This window comes from Diceros bicornis, chromosome 2 (genome assembly GCF_020826845.1).
Source record: "Diceros bicornis minor isolate mBicDic1 chromosome 2, mDicBic1.mat.cur, whole genome shotgun sequence".
Taxonomy (NCBI): Eukaryota; Metazoa; Chordata; class Mammalia; order Perissodactyla; family Rhinocerotidae; genus Diceros; species Diceros bicornis.
Genome location: NC_080741.1, coordinates 47,043,242 through 47,059,203, shown reverse-complemented (window position 1 = coordinate 47,059,203; position 15,962 = coordinate 47,043,242). Strand labels below are relative to the sequence as shown.

At 40.5% G+C, this 15,962-nt stretch overlaps 1 protein-coding gene across 2 annotated transcripts in view; it reads right to left on the bottom strand.

Annotated features, from left to right (window-relative positions):
* Positions 1-15,962, bottom strand: part of LARS2 (leucyl-tRNA synthetase 2, mitochondrial) — a 164,453-nt gene that overhangs the window by 129,371 nt on the left and 19,120 nt on the right. For both annotated transcript variants that reach the window (XM_058556627.1, XM_058556636.1), the window contains exons 4-5: positions 9,050-9,141; positions 6,395-6,455 (exon numbers count right to left, since the gene is read on the bottom strand). In XM_058556627.1, the coding sequence (XP_058412610.1) occupies positions 6,395-6,455; positions 9,050-9,141 (153 nt within the window). The remainder of the gene's footprint in view (positions 1-6,394; positions 6,456-9,049; positions 9,142-15,962) is intronic.

The window sequence follows — 15,962 nt, the reverse complement described above, 5'->3', positions numbered from 1 at the left end:
AAAGTAAATGCTCCACAAAGAAACACATGTATCTCATCACTCAGTTTGGAATTTTACTTCCTCTCTACTCTTCCCTTAGTAGATGTTCAGCTATTCAAATTCAGCTTTCAGGGTCTTACTTTCCTTCTTCTCAAGATGATACGAGCTGTTTTGGGAATAACATCTAAAAAAGTGAGACAGTTTCACGGCGTTATCATTTTGGCTCACCAGAAATGCATTAATTCCAAAATGTATACATTTTTTTTAAATTCAGGGAATTAAGCCTTTATGTAAGAAAGATGACAACACAGCTCAAGAGCTGGACCCTTCCTACAGGGATTCCCACTCAGGGAGAGGCAGGAAGAAGGAGGCCATGACCCAGGTTTTGAAGTTGGCTTTCTCCATCTGTGGGAGGAAGATAACATTTCTGAGCCATTTTATCTTTTAAACATTCTGTTAATTGTCAGCTGGCCATCTGCTGAATTATCCAGTTTTTATGAGACCTTAGGAATGTTACTTGCAAAGGGCACAGATTTGCCTACTCAATTAAATAAACTATTCCTCCAGCTCCTCACTTTGCTGCTGCTCTGTATGACAAAACAGATTGTAAAGGTTTAATCAAAAAGCACTGGTGGCCTCCTGGGCAAGAGGGCATCGAGAACACATGCATCTAAACTTGCTTCCATTACTCCCATTAAAATGACCGAGAGAATATCAAGCTGGGGGTCGAGGGGACTGCACCAGCACTGGAAACAACAGAAGGTGTCACTGACATACCAGAGATGTCAAGGAGTTTTGGCAGAGGGGACCAGGTAGAAGAAAAATACTCTAAGCCAAACCGCATCTCCCCTTCTTAAGAACAGGCTGAGTTCTTGAGAAGCAGGGCTCTAGCACCCCTTACTCGAAAGGGCAAGGTCCGGAGGGGACAGCTGGCTACAGGGCAGATGGAAAGCCCACAAACTGGACGCCTCTGGCTGTGGTGGCTCAGCAGCACTTCAAGCAGTCATGGTCAGGGGTATCTGTGATGTCACAACTCACACTTGGGTAAAGAGCAACCAAAGAGAAAGATGCACCAGGAGTGGTGGGTTCCCCAAACCAGAAAGCAAAAAATGGTCCAGAGAATACGACAGAGCTTCCACTCCATTCCCCTCAGGCTGATGTATCTCTAAATTGATATACTAGTCCACCTCACTCAGGAAACGAGAAAAAATCCACAAGGTGTCTATGAAAGATTCTGAAACAAATAAGGAGAACATAGCATTCCAAACTTGTCAAAAGATTTATTTCAGGAAACAAAAATAGTTTTTCAAGAGTATCTCCTTCTATTCTCAAGAAAATTTCTGAACATATACGGTCTGTGAAAACTAGATAAGTAGCAAAAGAAAAAGAAAAAAAAGTCTAGCCAAGAGGCTTGTGAAAGAAAATGGAAACTGAATGAGATAAGGAAAAATAAGAAGAAATCTAAAAATACAATAGCAAAATTAATATCTGCATTAGAAACTAGACAAACCAGCAGTGACTCAATAGAAACTGAATCACTGACGTGGAAAGCAAACATGAGAAGTTCTTCCACAAGGCAGAGAAGAACAAAGAGACCAAAATCATGAGATAAGCAGTGAAAACACTGGAGGACAGTGAACAGAGCACATGCTGACAGTGTTCTTGAAAGAGGACCTATAAAACTGCCACAGGGAAAGACCCACAACTGTGGACCAAAAGCGGTCACTCAGCACCAGGCAAAATTAAAGTGAGAGGACTGACATTGAGATATACTCTGATGAAAAATTTAAATGGCAAGAACAGAGACAGAATGAATCCACAAGCATCATAATGGGAGTGTAAAGATTACTATACGTACAAAGACAATTTGGGCTGGTCTCAGACTTCTCTACCAAAGGCCAATGGATCAGGTGGTGGTGGTTACATAAATCTCTACATGTGATCTCTACATACTGTTACTACACACACACACACACACACACACACACACAAATGACTGCATGTGAAAACTGGTAAATATCTGAACAAGATTTATACTCTAGTTAATAGTGTTGTACCAGCGGCAATTTCCTGGTGTTGATATTATATTGTAGTTATAGAAAATGTCACCATCGGGGGAAGCTGGGTGAAGGGTACATAGGATCTCTCTGTACTATCTTGGTGACTTCCTGTGAGTCTATAATTATTTTTTTAAAAAAAAAGGGGGTCGACCTGGTGGCGTAGTGGTTAAGTTCGCGCCCTCTGCTTCAGCGGCCCAGGGTCCGCGGGTTTGGATCTTGGGCGTGGACCTACACACTGCTCATCAAGTCATGCTGTGGCGGCATCCCACATAAAAAGTAGAGGAAGACTGGCATAGATGTTAGCTCAGCGACAGTCTTCCTCAACAAAAAAAAAAGAGAGAGAGAGACAAAGATCAAGGATCAAGGTTTACTAGAGAGATTTGAAAGAAAAAAGAATTCCATATCCCAATAAATTGCTGTTCATAGGTGAGAGCAATGGAAAGTCTTCTCAGTTATCAAAATAATATATGATGTCAGAAAAAGCAAGAGTTAACATTTTCACAAATCTAAATTTTAAAAATTGGCAGTCGCTCTAAAAGGTCTACTGATGAGCACTGAAACTAGTAAGGAACATTCAATTTAAACAATTGTTATGAATGTGATTTTAAAACTAGAAGCAAATATCAAACATAATATTGAAGAAATGATACAAGATCAGAAAAATTACAATGTAAGAATAAATTAGGCCTAAAAACTCACAGTGTATATATATATATATATATATATATATATATATATATATATATATAATACCTCTGGAAAATAGGTTTAGAGAGTGGGAAGTGTAACTGCCTGCTAATTTCCTTATCTTACATGGGGAGCAAAAAATATATACTTTTATTTTTTATGTTGATACTAAACATGTTTTTTTTTAAACTCTTAAAGCTATTTTTAGCAGAATAAAAAATAGAATTGATATTTTTTTAAGTCTCTAGAGGAAAAAAAAGAAAACAAAACCCAAAATGCAAGACACCATGAAAGAAAAGGACACCTAAAACTATGTTTTAAAAAGTCTAATTAGAAAATAAATACTAGTTATGAAAACATATACAAACAGCTTATACTTTCCTATTAAAGACAAAAACTCTAGATTGGCCAAAAGAATATTTCCCTCTCATGATTTGCCCATTTTTAAAATTTTTTAATTAACTGTATCTACAAGTGATGTACCAAAAGAATTCAACAAATAAAGGCTAAAAGTTTAAGAAAATGGGCAAAATATATCAAAAAACCCAGAAACACAAGACAGAAGGGATGGCATGGTTAATATCAGACAATAAGAGGAAATCTCAGTTACCAGGTTTTAAACCAATTATAAAGCAATTATAATTAAAAAGTTTAATAATGATATAAATGGATCAAATGAATAGAAATAGAACTTAAGTATAATAGTATAAAAGAACTAGCTTACAACACAGGTAGCCTTTTAAAGCAATGAGGAAAGGACTGTTTAAAAATAAAAAACAGCAATAACTGGTTTTTTAGAAAAAGTAGTAACACCTTATCTTATATAATATATTAAAATAATTCCAGACAAGCTAAATATAAAAATTAAACCATAAAAGACTGAGAAGAAAATATGAATGTATTTATCTATCTCACAGAAGGTCTTTCCAAGTACATATTTGTGTGCTAATAATAATCCCACTATACACAAAATGCAAGGAAAAATATTTGTAACAAAATAAAAATCATTAAGAAAAGGATAAATACCCCCTACCCATATGGACAAAAGACTAAATGATTAGATCATTCACATATACACCCCAAATTCAAACGTTATTAAACATATGAAAAAAACTCACTGTCACTAATGATAAAAGAAATACAGATGAGAGCAACTATGTAATAACTTGGGAGTATGAATTTGTATAGTCTTTATACCTTTAAGTACCATAAGCCAAATTATACCTTTAAGTATCCTTTTGCTTTTTTTTTATTTGTGAGGAAGACCAGCCCTGTGCTAACATCTGCCAATCCTCCTCTTTTGTTGCTGAGGAAGACTGGCCCTGGGCTAACATCCATGCCAATCTTCCTCCACTTTATATGGCAGGCCGCCACAGCATGGCTTGCCAAGCAGTGCGTCGGTGCACGTCCAGGATCCGAACTGGCAAACCCCGGGCCGCCAGCACCGGAGTGCGTGCACTTAACCGCTTGTGCCATCGGGCCAGCCCCTACCTTTAAGTATCCTTTAAGTCTTAAGTACCATAAGCCTTAAACTTGTTCATGGCTTTTTTGAGAATTCATATTAAATAATAAAATATGTGTACCAAGATTTCTGCCCCAAGTGTGGGAGACGAACACAGCAGTCAAACTGGCCAGTGGATTAGCCCACCCCTGCCACTTGAATGACCAGCAAGAAAATGATGTCAATAAAAGCACCTATGTTTTAGAACTTTCTAGGGATTCAAAGAGATAATTACGGGTGCCTGGCCCATGGTAAGTGCTCAGTAACAACCCTATTAGACAGTGGTAGCAACAGCGTGGTATTTATCTAGAACATGGCACTGTAGGTTCAAAATCCTTTATCTGAAATGCCTGCAGTCAAATGTGCTTCAGAATTAAGACATTATTGGATATTAAAAGTTGATAGTGTATTTACCCAACTAGGTCTGGGAAAGCACCTGGTAATCAGTTATACTACTATTCCTATAGTAAAATATATGAATATTCATTCTTAGTGAGATAGGGACATCAGTTCAGGTCAGGTTTTACAGTCAAATGAGCTACAAAAAAACTTTCAGTTTTTAGAGTTTCTGGACTTCAGATTTGCACAAGAGGGATTGGGAACCCGTATCTATAACAGGAAAACATTAGAACCTATCTAAATGTATGATAGTAAGGGATAGGTTACATAAATAATGATATATTTGTAAGACGGAAAACTATAAAGCTATAAAAAGTCATTTTTTCAAAGAATATTTAATAAAATGAGAAAACGTTCATGAATAGCAAGTAAAAAAAAGCAAGATAAAAAATATGCATTATGAATTCAATTTTGGAAAAGTAAATTACATAGACGTTTATAATTCCAAAATAAAAAATTGCAAGGAACCACACCATTAGCCACACTGACTTATGTTCTTTACACTTTCTGTATTTTCTAATCTTCTATGATGATCAGGAAAATAATCCATTAATTTTTTGAACCATTTATGGTTGATGTTCCTGTGCAGGACTAGGCTAGTTATCATCCTAGAGGGTTAACGAGTCCATCTTCACCCTCAAAAAATCTATAATCTCATCTCTGGAGAGCTTTGGGTATTATTGAATTCTCTCTGCATTAGACAGCATTTCATTCTCTATCAACAATTCCTTACTGGCACCTTGCCCCAGGTGCCAGGACTTTTTCACACCTCCACCAAATGAAACACTGGTGACCTTGCAAGTCAGTGGTAAAAATGGCATCAGTGGTGCAATTAGAATTTGATTCAGCTCATGACCTTATCTAAAGGAGCTACCAAAAAAAAAATCAGAGACTGTTTAAATGTGTTTGACTTTTGCTCTTTTTCGCTGTACTCATCAAATCTCAATCATTTAAGAAATAGTTGGAGGAGGAGAAGGAGATCTCATTTGGATTTGTTCCAGGTGCTTCTCATGAGTAAAAGGATGTGAATTTGAACTTCTCATGAGTAAAAGGAATGCCCAGCAATGAAAACCTCAATCATTTTGTGGAGTCAATGGGGATCATGACATTGGAAGGGCCCTTCGTGGAGGGGACAAGCAGGAGTCTATCTTACCTAACAGACCACTCGTCACTGTCTAAGGAGAGGGCCTTCAGCCAGAGCTTTGAAGGGCTCAGTTCATATCTAGCGTGAGTGTTCTTAACATCCACGTGGTCTTCGCTGAACTCTTCAGGTCTGGAATTCTCCACTGGTTTAATATACAGTTTGAAAGCATTTTACACCAAAAGGCTATTTGTGACAGAATCACTATGGTCTGTCAATTTCAAACTTGGAACAAAAGATAAATAAATGGTCAATCGACTTAACACCAAATCACCTAAAAGGACCAGATGGGCTGATATTGAATCACTTTTAGACAGATTCCAATAGTTTTTCTTTTTAAACTATTGCTGAGAACAGGAGAAATCCTTATGCAAAGCTTTTGCCACACATAAATCATAGCCAACCGTGAAGTTAAATAAGAAGTTAACTGTCTTAGCTTAATCCCACAGAAAATTACTTGTTTGCAGGCAAATTATTTGTTGAGTGCTAATCCTTCCCTCCTTTCTGCCTCCCTCCCTTCCCTTCTCCCAACCCAAGAGGAAGAACATGAAGTAAATGTGCACAGTCTCCAGTGCAATCAGGACCCTCGTTAAAACAAAGACCTTCCAGGAAAAAGGGTTGACTTACCCTATCCCAGCTGAAACACAGGCCCAGTCGATCAAGCTGTTTCCTCATGTGTTTAATATTACTGCGAAACAAAGGAAAGAAAGTTTGGTTTTTAGGGGAGGGAAAAGCCATAAACAACCCACACTTTGAGAATGTGAAGGAAAACCATAAAAGTCTAGATTATTCAAAAGGGCTTTAAGTGTCGTTTTGTCCTGGCAAAAAAATTAATCACTAAAAATCAACAAAAATATCAGCATATTAGAAGACACCTGTTCTTTGGACTCATACAGAATCTACCAGAAACCACACTGGCCCTGGGGATTGGCCCTTCCTCTGGCCATTCAGATAGGCAATCCCTTTGATATGTGCACACCTGGCCCATCCATATATCTGTATTTTGCACAAATTTAAGCCAAGAATTTATAAGTTTAAAATTGAAGAGAAAAGCCTTAATGCACAAATTGTGGAAATCCTAAAGAAATCTGATTTAGTGCTTTGTCAATCAAAACTTAAAAACTAAAACTGTCCAACAATTGGGAAAGAGGGAGAGAAGTGAATTAATCAACTTTAATATAACATGAAATTAAGGAAATACATCATTTTTTCTTCTCTTTTCATTAAAGAGAAAGGACTAATTCATTTCTATTGCATCCTCTTTCAGTTGAAGCAGACTGAAAATATGAAAAGCCACGAAAAAATTCTCTAGGTAATCTCTGATTAGCTAACAATAGCTTGTTTTATTCCAGGCCTTGTGCTAAGCATTTTGCAGAAAAGTGCTTGCGATAGTCTGAATGTTTGTGTTCCCCCCCCAAAATTCACATGTTGAAACCTAATCTCCAATGTGATGGTATTAGGAGGTGGGGCCTTTGGGAGGTGATGAGGTCAACAGGGCAGAGCCTTCATGGATGGAATTAGTGCCTTTATAGAAGAGATTCCAGAGGGCTCCCTTGTCCCTTCCACCATGTGAGGACACAGAGAGAAGATGTCCATCTACGAACTGAGAAGCAGGTCCTTACCAGACACCAAATCTGCAGGCGCTTTGATCTTAGACTTCCCAGCCTCCGGAACTGTGAGAAATAAATTTCTGCTGTATGTAAGCCACCTAGACTACAGTATTTTTTTTTATAGCAGCTGAGTAAGACAGTGCTTAATCTTTACCCATTCGTACGAAGTAGGATCTATGACTACCCCCTTTTACTGATAAATAAATTGAGGCACAGAGATGTTAAGTAATTTGCTGAAGGTGACAAGCCAGCAAGAAGGAAAGGCAGGATTTGCACCTAAGTGGCCTGATTCAGGGGCCATCTTCTTAACTGCTATTCTCTGGCGGAGACGGCAAACTTTTTCTGTACAGGGCCAGATGGTAAATGTTTTCAGCTTTGTGAGCCATATGGTCTCTGTCATAACTACTCAACTGTGTATCATGAAAGCAGCCACTCTACCATGAAAGCAGCCATGGACAACATGTAAACAAATGGGTGTGACTGTGTTCCAATAAAACTTTATTTACAAAAATCAAATAGGACCAAATTTGGCCACGGGCCATAATTTGCCAATCTCTGGTCTAGCTTACATCAAATTTATGTCATATTTGATCCATTTTATTTGATCATAATTTCCTCCTTTCTTCATCACTTCCATTATTCTAGAATTAACCATAACTGAAAAAGTAGAAACGAGGGATTAGGAAGAAAAAAGAGAAGTGGATGGCACAGTACCTGTTTTTACAATGTAGCCTTGTGCAAGATACAGCAAAGGGAGGTAAAAGACAAAGGGGACAGGCCCTGGAACTGCCCTTCCACATCTCTGAGGGCTGGGGTAAGGAAACAGCCAGATCTTTGTGAGAGGGGCTGATGGAGAGAGCTGAGAACATTCTGCTGGGTTCTGATATGAGGGCCTCAAGACTTTATTAGGAAGCAGAGTGATGGGCACTGCTGGCCCATATGTAGTCATGTGTCACTTAATAACGGGGATACATTCTGAGAAATATGGTTTATTAGGTGATTTTGTCATGTGAACACCATCGAGCGTACTTACGCAAACCTAGATGGGGTAGCCTACCACACACCTAGGCTATATGGTACTAATCTTATGGGACCGCTGTCATATATGCAGTCCGTCTTTCACTGAAACATCCTTATACGGCGCCTGACTGTACATGGAAGCCTGAGGCACCAGTGGGGTGGGGAGTGTTCCCACCTTGGAGAAAGCCACACCCAGAAAAAATTAGCCACATAATTTTACACTGAATGTTGAAGTTCCTCTTGCTTCGGAGTGGTGAAGGTAAAAATAACAGAATCTTCAGAGAAAATTACAATGTGGAATTTGGATGTAGCTCAAACTATGGTCAAGAAGATGAGAAGCATTGTAGAAATTTAATAAATGCAACCCTCTCCTCCTTTTTCCTTCCAAATGCAAATACTCAAAGGAAGAATAACTTTGCAAATAACAAAGCATCAAAATGAACACATGAATGAATACCCAAAACCATCTTTGTGATTTCTTAGATAAGAATACAGCATGCTACAAGACAAACATCAATATATACAATTCTGTTTATCGCTTGGCAGACTGCAATGTTTTGTTTGCTTTGCTTTCTATTTCTCATGCACAGATTTAAAAAACCTTTTTAAGGTTTCTGTATTTAAGGGTTTGAATACGCCTATAAACACATACCTTTGTGTCCAACTTTCTGGATGCAGATTCCTCTCAATGGCGGCATTTTCAGCAGGCAGTCCAAATGCATCCCAGCCCATGGGGTTGATGACCTAGTGCCCAGAGAAAAACATCAGCCATTCTGCTAAAACCTGTATCAGTATTCTCTTCTGGGCAATAAACAGGCATTCTCTCCTACTAACACGTCTTATCCCTTTCTGGATGATTTCAAACTATGCTTTTGAAAGCCAGCTGGCTAACTACGACATAAGCATAGAAGAGAATTTAGAAGGTTATACACCAAGGCGCCAACAGCAGCTATCTCTGAGTAGGGGTTTTGGACTACTTTTTACTTTCTTCTTTTTCTTGTCTATATTGTCTGTAACAATCCTGAACTGTTTTTCTGAAATTATGAAACGTTTTTTTCAATTTCAAAAATGTGTGTATAAAAATGTATAGGCATTTAAAATGTTCACCTCACATTAGTGTTTTCCAATTAAGGAGCTGTGCTGTCCAATACGGTAGCCACTAGCCACACGTGGTTATATAAATTTAAACTTTAATTAAAATAAAAAATTCAGTTCCTCAGTTGCACTAGCCACCTTTCAAGTGTGCAATAGCCTCTTCAAATCACTTCCTATGAGATATTTCCATTCTCTGAAGAACAGGGAATCCTAAGATCTTAGAGCTCAAAGAGGCTTTTGAGATATGTCCTCCACCCCACCCCCTTAATTTGACGGAATAAGCAACTGTGGCCCCACAAGAGTAAGCAGCCTAGCTGGGTTACACCAGAAGCAATTACCTTAAGCCAGTAAGGCATTCATTTCTGCAAATGAACGACCAGTTACAGCTTAGCTGGCAGCTTCAATAGCAAGTCCTGTCAACTTAACTTATATGCTGTGAAAGGGAACAACAGCTTGAAACACGTGCTGTGGCATCAAGGGACAGCCTCAGAAGGCCAGGCTCTCTATCCACTGTCAGGAAAGACACCTGCTTTGAAAGCTCAGTCCTCTACCCTTCTCTGATACTGATTTCAGCCACAAAGCCAGACAAAGCTCCCCTTCCAGCCAGATTTCTGAAGCCTGCCTGAGGGTGAGGACAGCCCGAGGAGGCTCCAGGATTTTCTAGAAAACAGTCCTTTCCAGCTGACCTTCTTACTTCCTATCAAGCTCCTCGTCTGTCAACTGCCATGAGCTGGGTTTGTTTGTTTGTAATCATGCAGAGAACCTGAGCCTCTATTCACATACATTTCCTTGGGATCATGACCAATACTTAGAGGTATTTGCTGACACCACCTCATCACCTGTGCATATCAAAATGGGACATTTTCCATTAAAGAAATAGTTCTTTATAGGTTTCCTTGTATAAATAACTTTTCCCTCTGATCATGAAAGTAATGCATATTCACTATAAATAATTTGGTACATAAGCAAAAATATTCAGAGGAAAATAAAACTCACCTGTAATTATACCATAGAGCTACACATAACCAGTTAAATTTGGTAAATTTACATCCAATTTTTAAAAATTGGGACCATATTATTTATATATGTGTTTTTTATCTCCTATTTTTTTTCATTGTGCACCTAGAGTTTTCTTCCATCTTTCTGTCTGGGCCAAGGACTCTCTGAGGCGCACACATGAGAATCAACCCTGGCCATCTCTGCATCAGGTCCATAAGCACCTACAATTCAAAGTGTCCAAACTGGACTCATCCTCCCATCCCAGTCCCCAGATCAATTCTCTCCCTAGTCCCTCTTACCAGGTAGCAGTAAGAGAACAGACATGCCCCTCCCAGTGGTTGGAGCCACTTGCCTTACACAGAGGCATCCTTCCATTATTTACTTATTTATATTTTTGAGGAAGATTGGCCCTGCACTAACATCTGTTGCCAATCTTCCTCTTTTTCTTTTTTTCTCCCCAAAGCCCCAGTACTAGTTGTATATCATAGTTGTAGAGTTGTACCTCTTCTATGTGGGACACTGCCTCAGCACAGCTTGATGAGCGGTGAGTAGGTCCATGCCCAGGATCCGAACCAGCAAACCCCGGGCCGCCGAAGCGGGACACGCGAACTTAACCACTATGCCACTGGGCCGGCCCCACATTATTTTTTTATTGGATTTTAGTGGTCTGATGGAATAATTCCATCTCAAGAACAAAGACCATGCACCTAAAATCAAAGCTGCTCTAACTCCTTAGGTTAGTGAGTGGGAAATGCCAGCAAAGGCTCTCTCTTCAGGAGGCTGTGTGGTTTGAAGGGAAAGGTCCTAAACCCAAACCTGCCATTCACTGGCAGTGGGCCCTGAGGCACATTGCCTATGCTGAGTCTCAACCATCAACTGTGACTGAGAGCTGCCAGCCTGAAATGTTGAGAATCATACGCCATGATGTCTGTAGTGCACTCAGCATGGTGCCCGGCACAGTACAGGCACCTAACAACTGGCTGTTGTGGCAGCTGCTGTCATCCGCTTGATCTTCAGCACCTCACAACGTCGCACATCAACAGTTCTCTTATCAAGATTTCAGCCCTGTCTCTTTGGCCACATTTATTATGGTGGCTATCTGACAACAGGCAGGGAGACACCTTGACCTCACACATGTTCTCATCCATGGACATTCCTAGGGATGGGTTACTTATAACAAGCCTCTGCAGCAGGCATTGGAAGTTCTCAACCAAACCGAACAGACCCTGAGGCTCAACGGGCCAGTCAGCTACTTGGCCCTCTTTTCCATAAAAGGGGCCCAACAGTCCTTCTTTCCCACATAAGTAATGGCTCACATCAGGTGCTTCGCTTAAAGCAGCCCAGTTGTTCTTGCCACAGCTGCTTGGACCAGGGGCCGTCCATGAGTGGAAGGAAGCCACTTGTGCTCTGGGCAGGAAGGGCCCTGCCTACGACTGCCCTGGACAAGGACACTGCCCGGTAGATTTTGCCATTTGAGGGGTGGTGGTGGGTCTGACCCATTCAGATCTGCTTTCTGGAAGGGATACAGGCTTGGTGAACAAATAGTACTATAGATCTCTCCAGCTTGCTGTTGCTCCAAGACAGGCTGGTTTGCCATGTCCTATGCTGTCCTTCCAAGTCTTGGGAATCTGAGAAGTCTGGGAAACCCTGGATTTCCAGCCTAAGATGACAGGACTCCCAAGCTATCTAACTTCAGGCCCTGCATCCACACCCCTCCTGAGCTCACTCTGAATAGGCTCTTCTTTTTCCTTTATTGGATGTTTCTTAAATTAAGAACACAATACAAGCCAATTTAACAAGTGAAATGACACAATACATTATATATAAAGGCAAAGCTAATCCTCTCCCCCGGCCCCCATCCCCATTCTCAACTCCTTGATATCACCAATAACACCAGCCTTTGTATCCTTCCATACCTTTCTCCTCACTCAAACACAGATATAGGTTTGGTTTATTATAGGGCTGGTTTACTTTTATGGAAATAGAACCTGTTATACACTATTTTATGACCTGCTTTTTGTTTTCATTTAACATATCACAGACATCTGTACAAACTATGTAAGTATATGTGTGTGTGTGTGTGTTTGTATATGTCTTTTTAAAAAATTCCAACATTCCCTAGGAATACCTATTCTATGCAGCTTTAGGAACCTGATAGGACATAACCCAATCCAGTTGGTATTTTGACCTGAGGTCAATTTTCCTCTTGCTAAATGTGGCAGACCCAAAGTGTTTCATCTTTCGAAACAGCATCCTCCCCTTCTTTTGGGAAACTGCTCCTCCAACTTCATATAGCCCTGCTGCGGACCGCCACTTGTAAAACCCACTCCTCTGGCTAAGAGGGAGACGCATGCCTGAATCCTTCTCCAGGCTGTCATCTGGAGCTGGTGGGGGTTGGGGTTAGGGGATGTGCGACAGAGACAGCACATTCTCTTCTCTCTTTCTCCTTGGTCAGGAGAAACAAGGACATGAGACCAGGGTTCCAGGTGGCCCTGCCTTCTATCTGGTGCAGATGTCTCAGAAAATAAAGCTGGCACAGAGCGAGAGCAGAAATGGAAGGTGGACAGAGACTGGGGATGCTGATGTGCTTCAAAGACCTGGTTCCAATTCCCAATGGGCCTGGTTCCTACAGTATTTCCTTTGATTCTGTGAGTTACACTAGGATCTATAAAAACAAACAAAACCTCCTTTTTTGCTTAAGCTGGTCTGAGCTGGGTTTCAGTCCCTGGTAGCCAAGAATCCTGACTAAAACAAACACCCTTTAGGATATAGCTTTCTCTTCATATTGCTTAATTTACAGATGAAAACATTCTCCTGTATTAACTATTAAGCGTCACAGTTTTTCTTTTTAATTTTCAAAAGCCCCCCAAAAAAAAAAAAATCCTATGTTGTGGATTTGTGCTGGATTACTAGAAAGTTCTGCAATACTTCCATGGACAACATGGAGTGCAGCTTCCAGCTGTGCTTCAATTCTCCTAGGGCTGCTTCATTGGCAGAATAATGTAACTGTTGTGTAACTGTTCCACGAGAAAAGGGAAAACTTAATTACCATTTGGTTTCTTTGTTGAAACTGCCAAAATGGCACAGGTTCAATGTTTCTGCCTCTTAACATTCTGGTAGGTACCGTCCATATTTTTAAATAAAGACTATACAGAGACAGCCATAAAAAACCAGTCTGGATTTACGTAATATACTTATTCATTTCTATTTTTGTTTTCAGATGAAATTAACATGAAAAGATATTCTTAGCTCACGTTACCCAAGCTGTCTATGAAAATAAAGTTAAAAAAACCTTAAAGCTTCTTAATATTTCATATTCTTACCAAAAATTAACAAAGACCAAATATCTGCTCTAGAATACAGACTGTGGGAAGGTCTTTTTGCATCCTGAAGTCAGGACAGTTCTTCCCATCATGGGCTGGATCATTGGAATAAATGCTCCTGTAAGCCAAGTTTTTATGAAACAGGAGAAGGTCTCATCACTTCTCTACACTGGGTTTCCCAGGGACCCAGTGACCAAGTGCAGAACTCACTCTTGTGCTGTAAGATGATTCCCTGCTGTCAGGGAGAACAAAGTGAAGACCTACAACAGGATTACACAATACCAAAGCTTGTCCCTTTCCCTCAGGCAGCAGATTCTATCTGCTGCCAAACTGTCATAGGCCATTCACGTGAAAGATACCATGCCAGGTGCTTCCTTTGCCAGCCTTGTTCATCTTTTGGTCTCATACATTGTCTAGATCAAATACCTCCATTCTAGGTAATGAGTGATTTCTACTTTATCTGTGATTTCTCTATGACCATGACTATCCAAAACATTCACTGGAAGAACTCTAAACTCTCCTTTTTAGTTCTAAAATTCCTATTCCTTTCTTTCTATCACCATAACTTGGTTTAATCCTTCCATAGTTCCATAAGTAATTATACCTACAGCTCACATGTGCCAACTATGCAATTTACCCTTAAACAAAAACCCCCAACATCAGGTACTAGGGCCACCTGATCCCTCTCAATTCCCTAGGAATTAGCCTCTTCTCAGATATGAGTGCTTTCTGCAGAAAGGGAATCAAGAAAAAGTCCTAGTAGCTATAACTTGGAAATTCATAAAATAAACTTCCAGGGTGTGAAAAACAATCATTGCCAGCTGTTCTTCTAACAAATACTCTTAAGTATTTAAAATTGAGTGAGAAGCCAAGGGGACAGCGAAACTACTCGCAAATTCGGAAGAGCAGGATGCCACCACCACCTCTAGACTGAAGGAACAAAGTGGGAGGCAGAGTTAACAAAGCCCAAAGGTTGAAGTCAGTTGCAGAAGTTGAAGCAGGCAGGTCTGCCCAGATGGAACTGGATTCATGAAGAAGACATTAACCAGGGCAGAGAGAGAAATTCCCTGGCTTCTCCTTTTTTCCCACACTCCAGTCTTGCCGGAATTAGTACTGTCCAAAACCCGCCAGAGACCGGCTGACACCAGAGCTTAAGAAATGTGGCCTGCAGGGGTCTGCCCTTCTGCCTTCCAAAGCAAAGCAGGGGACGGAGCTGACAGCAAACTGGCCAAGGACCAGCACAGGAACACTAGCAGTACCGCAAAACCTACCAGGATTTGAGATATCAAATGGGAGTCAGGGCCAGCTACTGATAAGAGGCAAACACAGGGATCAGAGCCCTGGCAAGTCAGACAGAGAGCTAGGGAGCTAGGGCTAGGCCAGCTGCTGGTGTGGACATAGTCACATCACCATGGCTCACCCTAACAGGGCCTCCTGCCTCCCTCCAGGCAGAGCAGTAGGTGTCTCAGGGTTGGCAGGCAGGATGGATGTCAAGCATACTAGGTACAAGAGAGAGCACAGTTACATATGACAATGTACAGATGAGGCTCTGGAGTAATATACCCTGGAAAATGCCAGGGATACTGCCCAGAAGGGCCTGGCAGGAGAGGGGGTGGTCAGAGGGGACTGCAGCCTTAACTATGTTTTATCTGTTTTTTTCAAAGAGATGAATATGGAATTTTATGTACAATTTAAAAATACTTTTTTTAAGAAGGAAAAAAAGACCAAGCAAAGATACAGCTCTTCCTCCAGTATAGGAAGTAAGATCAAGTAGAATTAAGAAGACTTTGAAGGTTAGAAGGGAAGGAAGCTGGGGTAGCTGCTCGTCTGCCTTCCCAGTGGAGAGAGGTAGCACAACCGTCACTAGGAAAGAGCCAACCCATTCCCTAGGAATGACCAGCTTCCTCTCCCTTTCATCATAAAACAAAACTTTATATTTGAAACCAATTCAGCTTCTAAATGAGAGCAACCATGGTTACTGCTTCTCAAAAAACTGCTATTTTCAGAGAGTGCCGTGGTTTCTCTGGAGTAGGTTCAACACTTTATTTCCAAGAAATGAGAAACACAACATTTAATTTTGTTTAGCAAGTGTAATAACCCACCATTATTACCGATTGGGGATCCAAATCAAGCGAATACTTCAGAGTA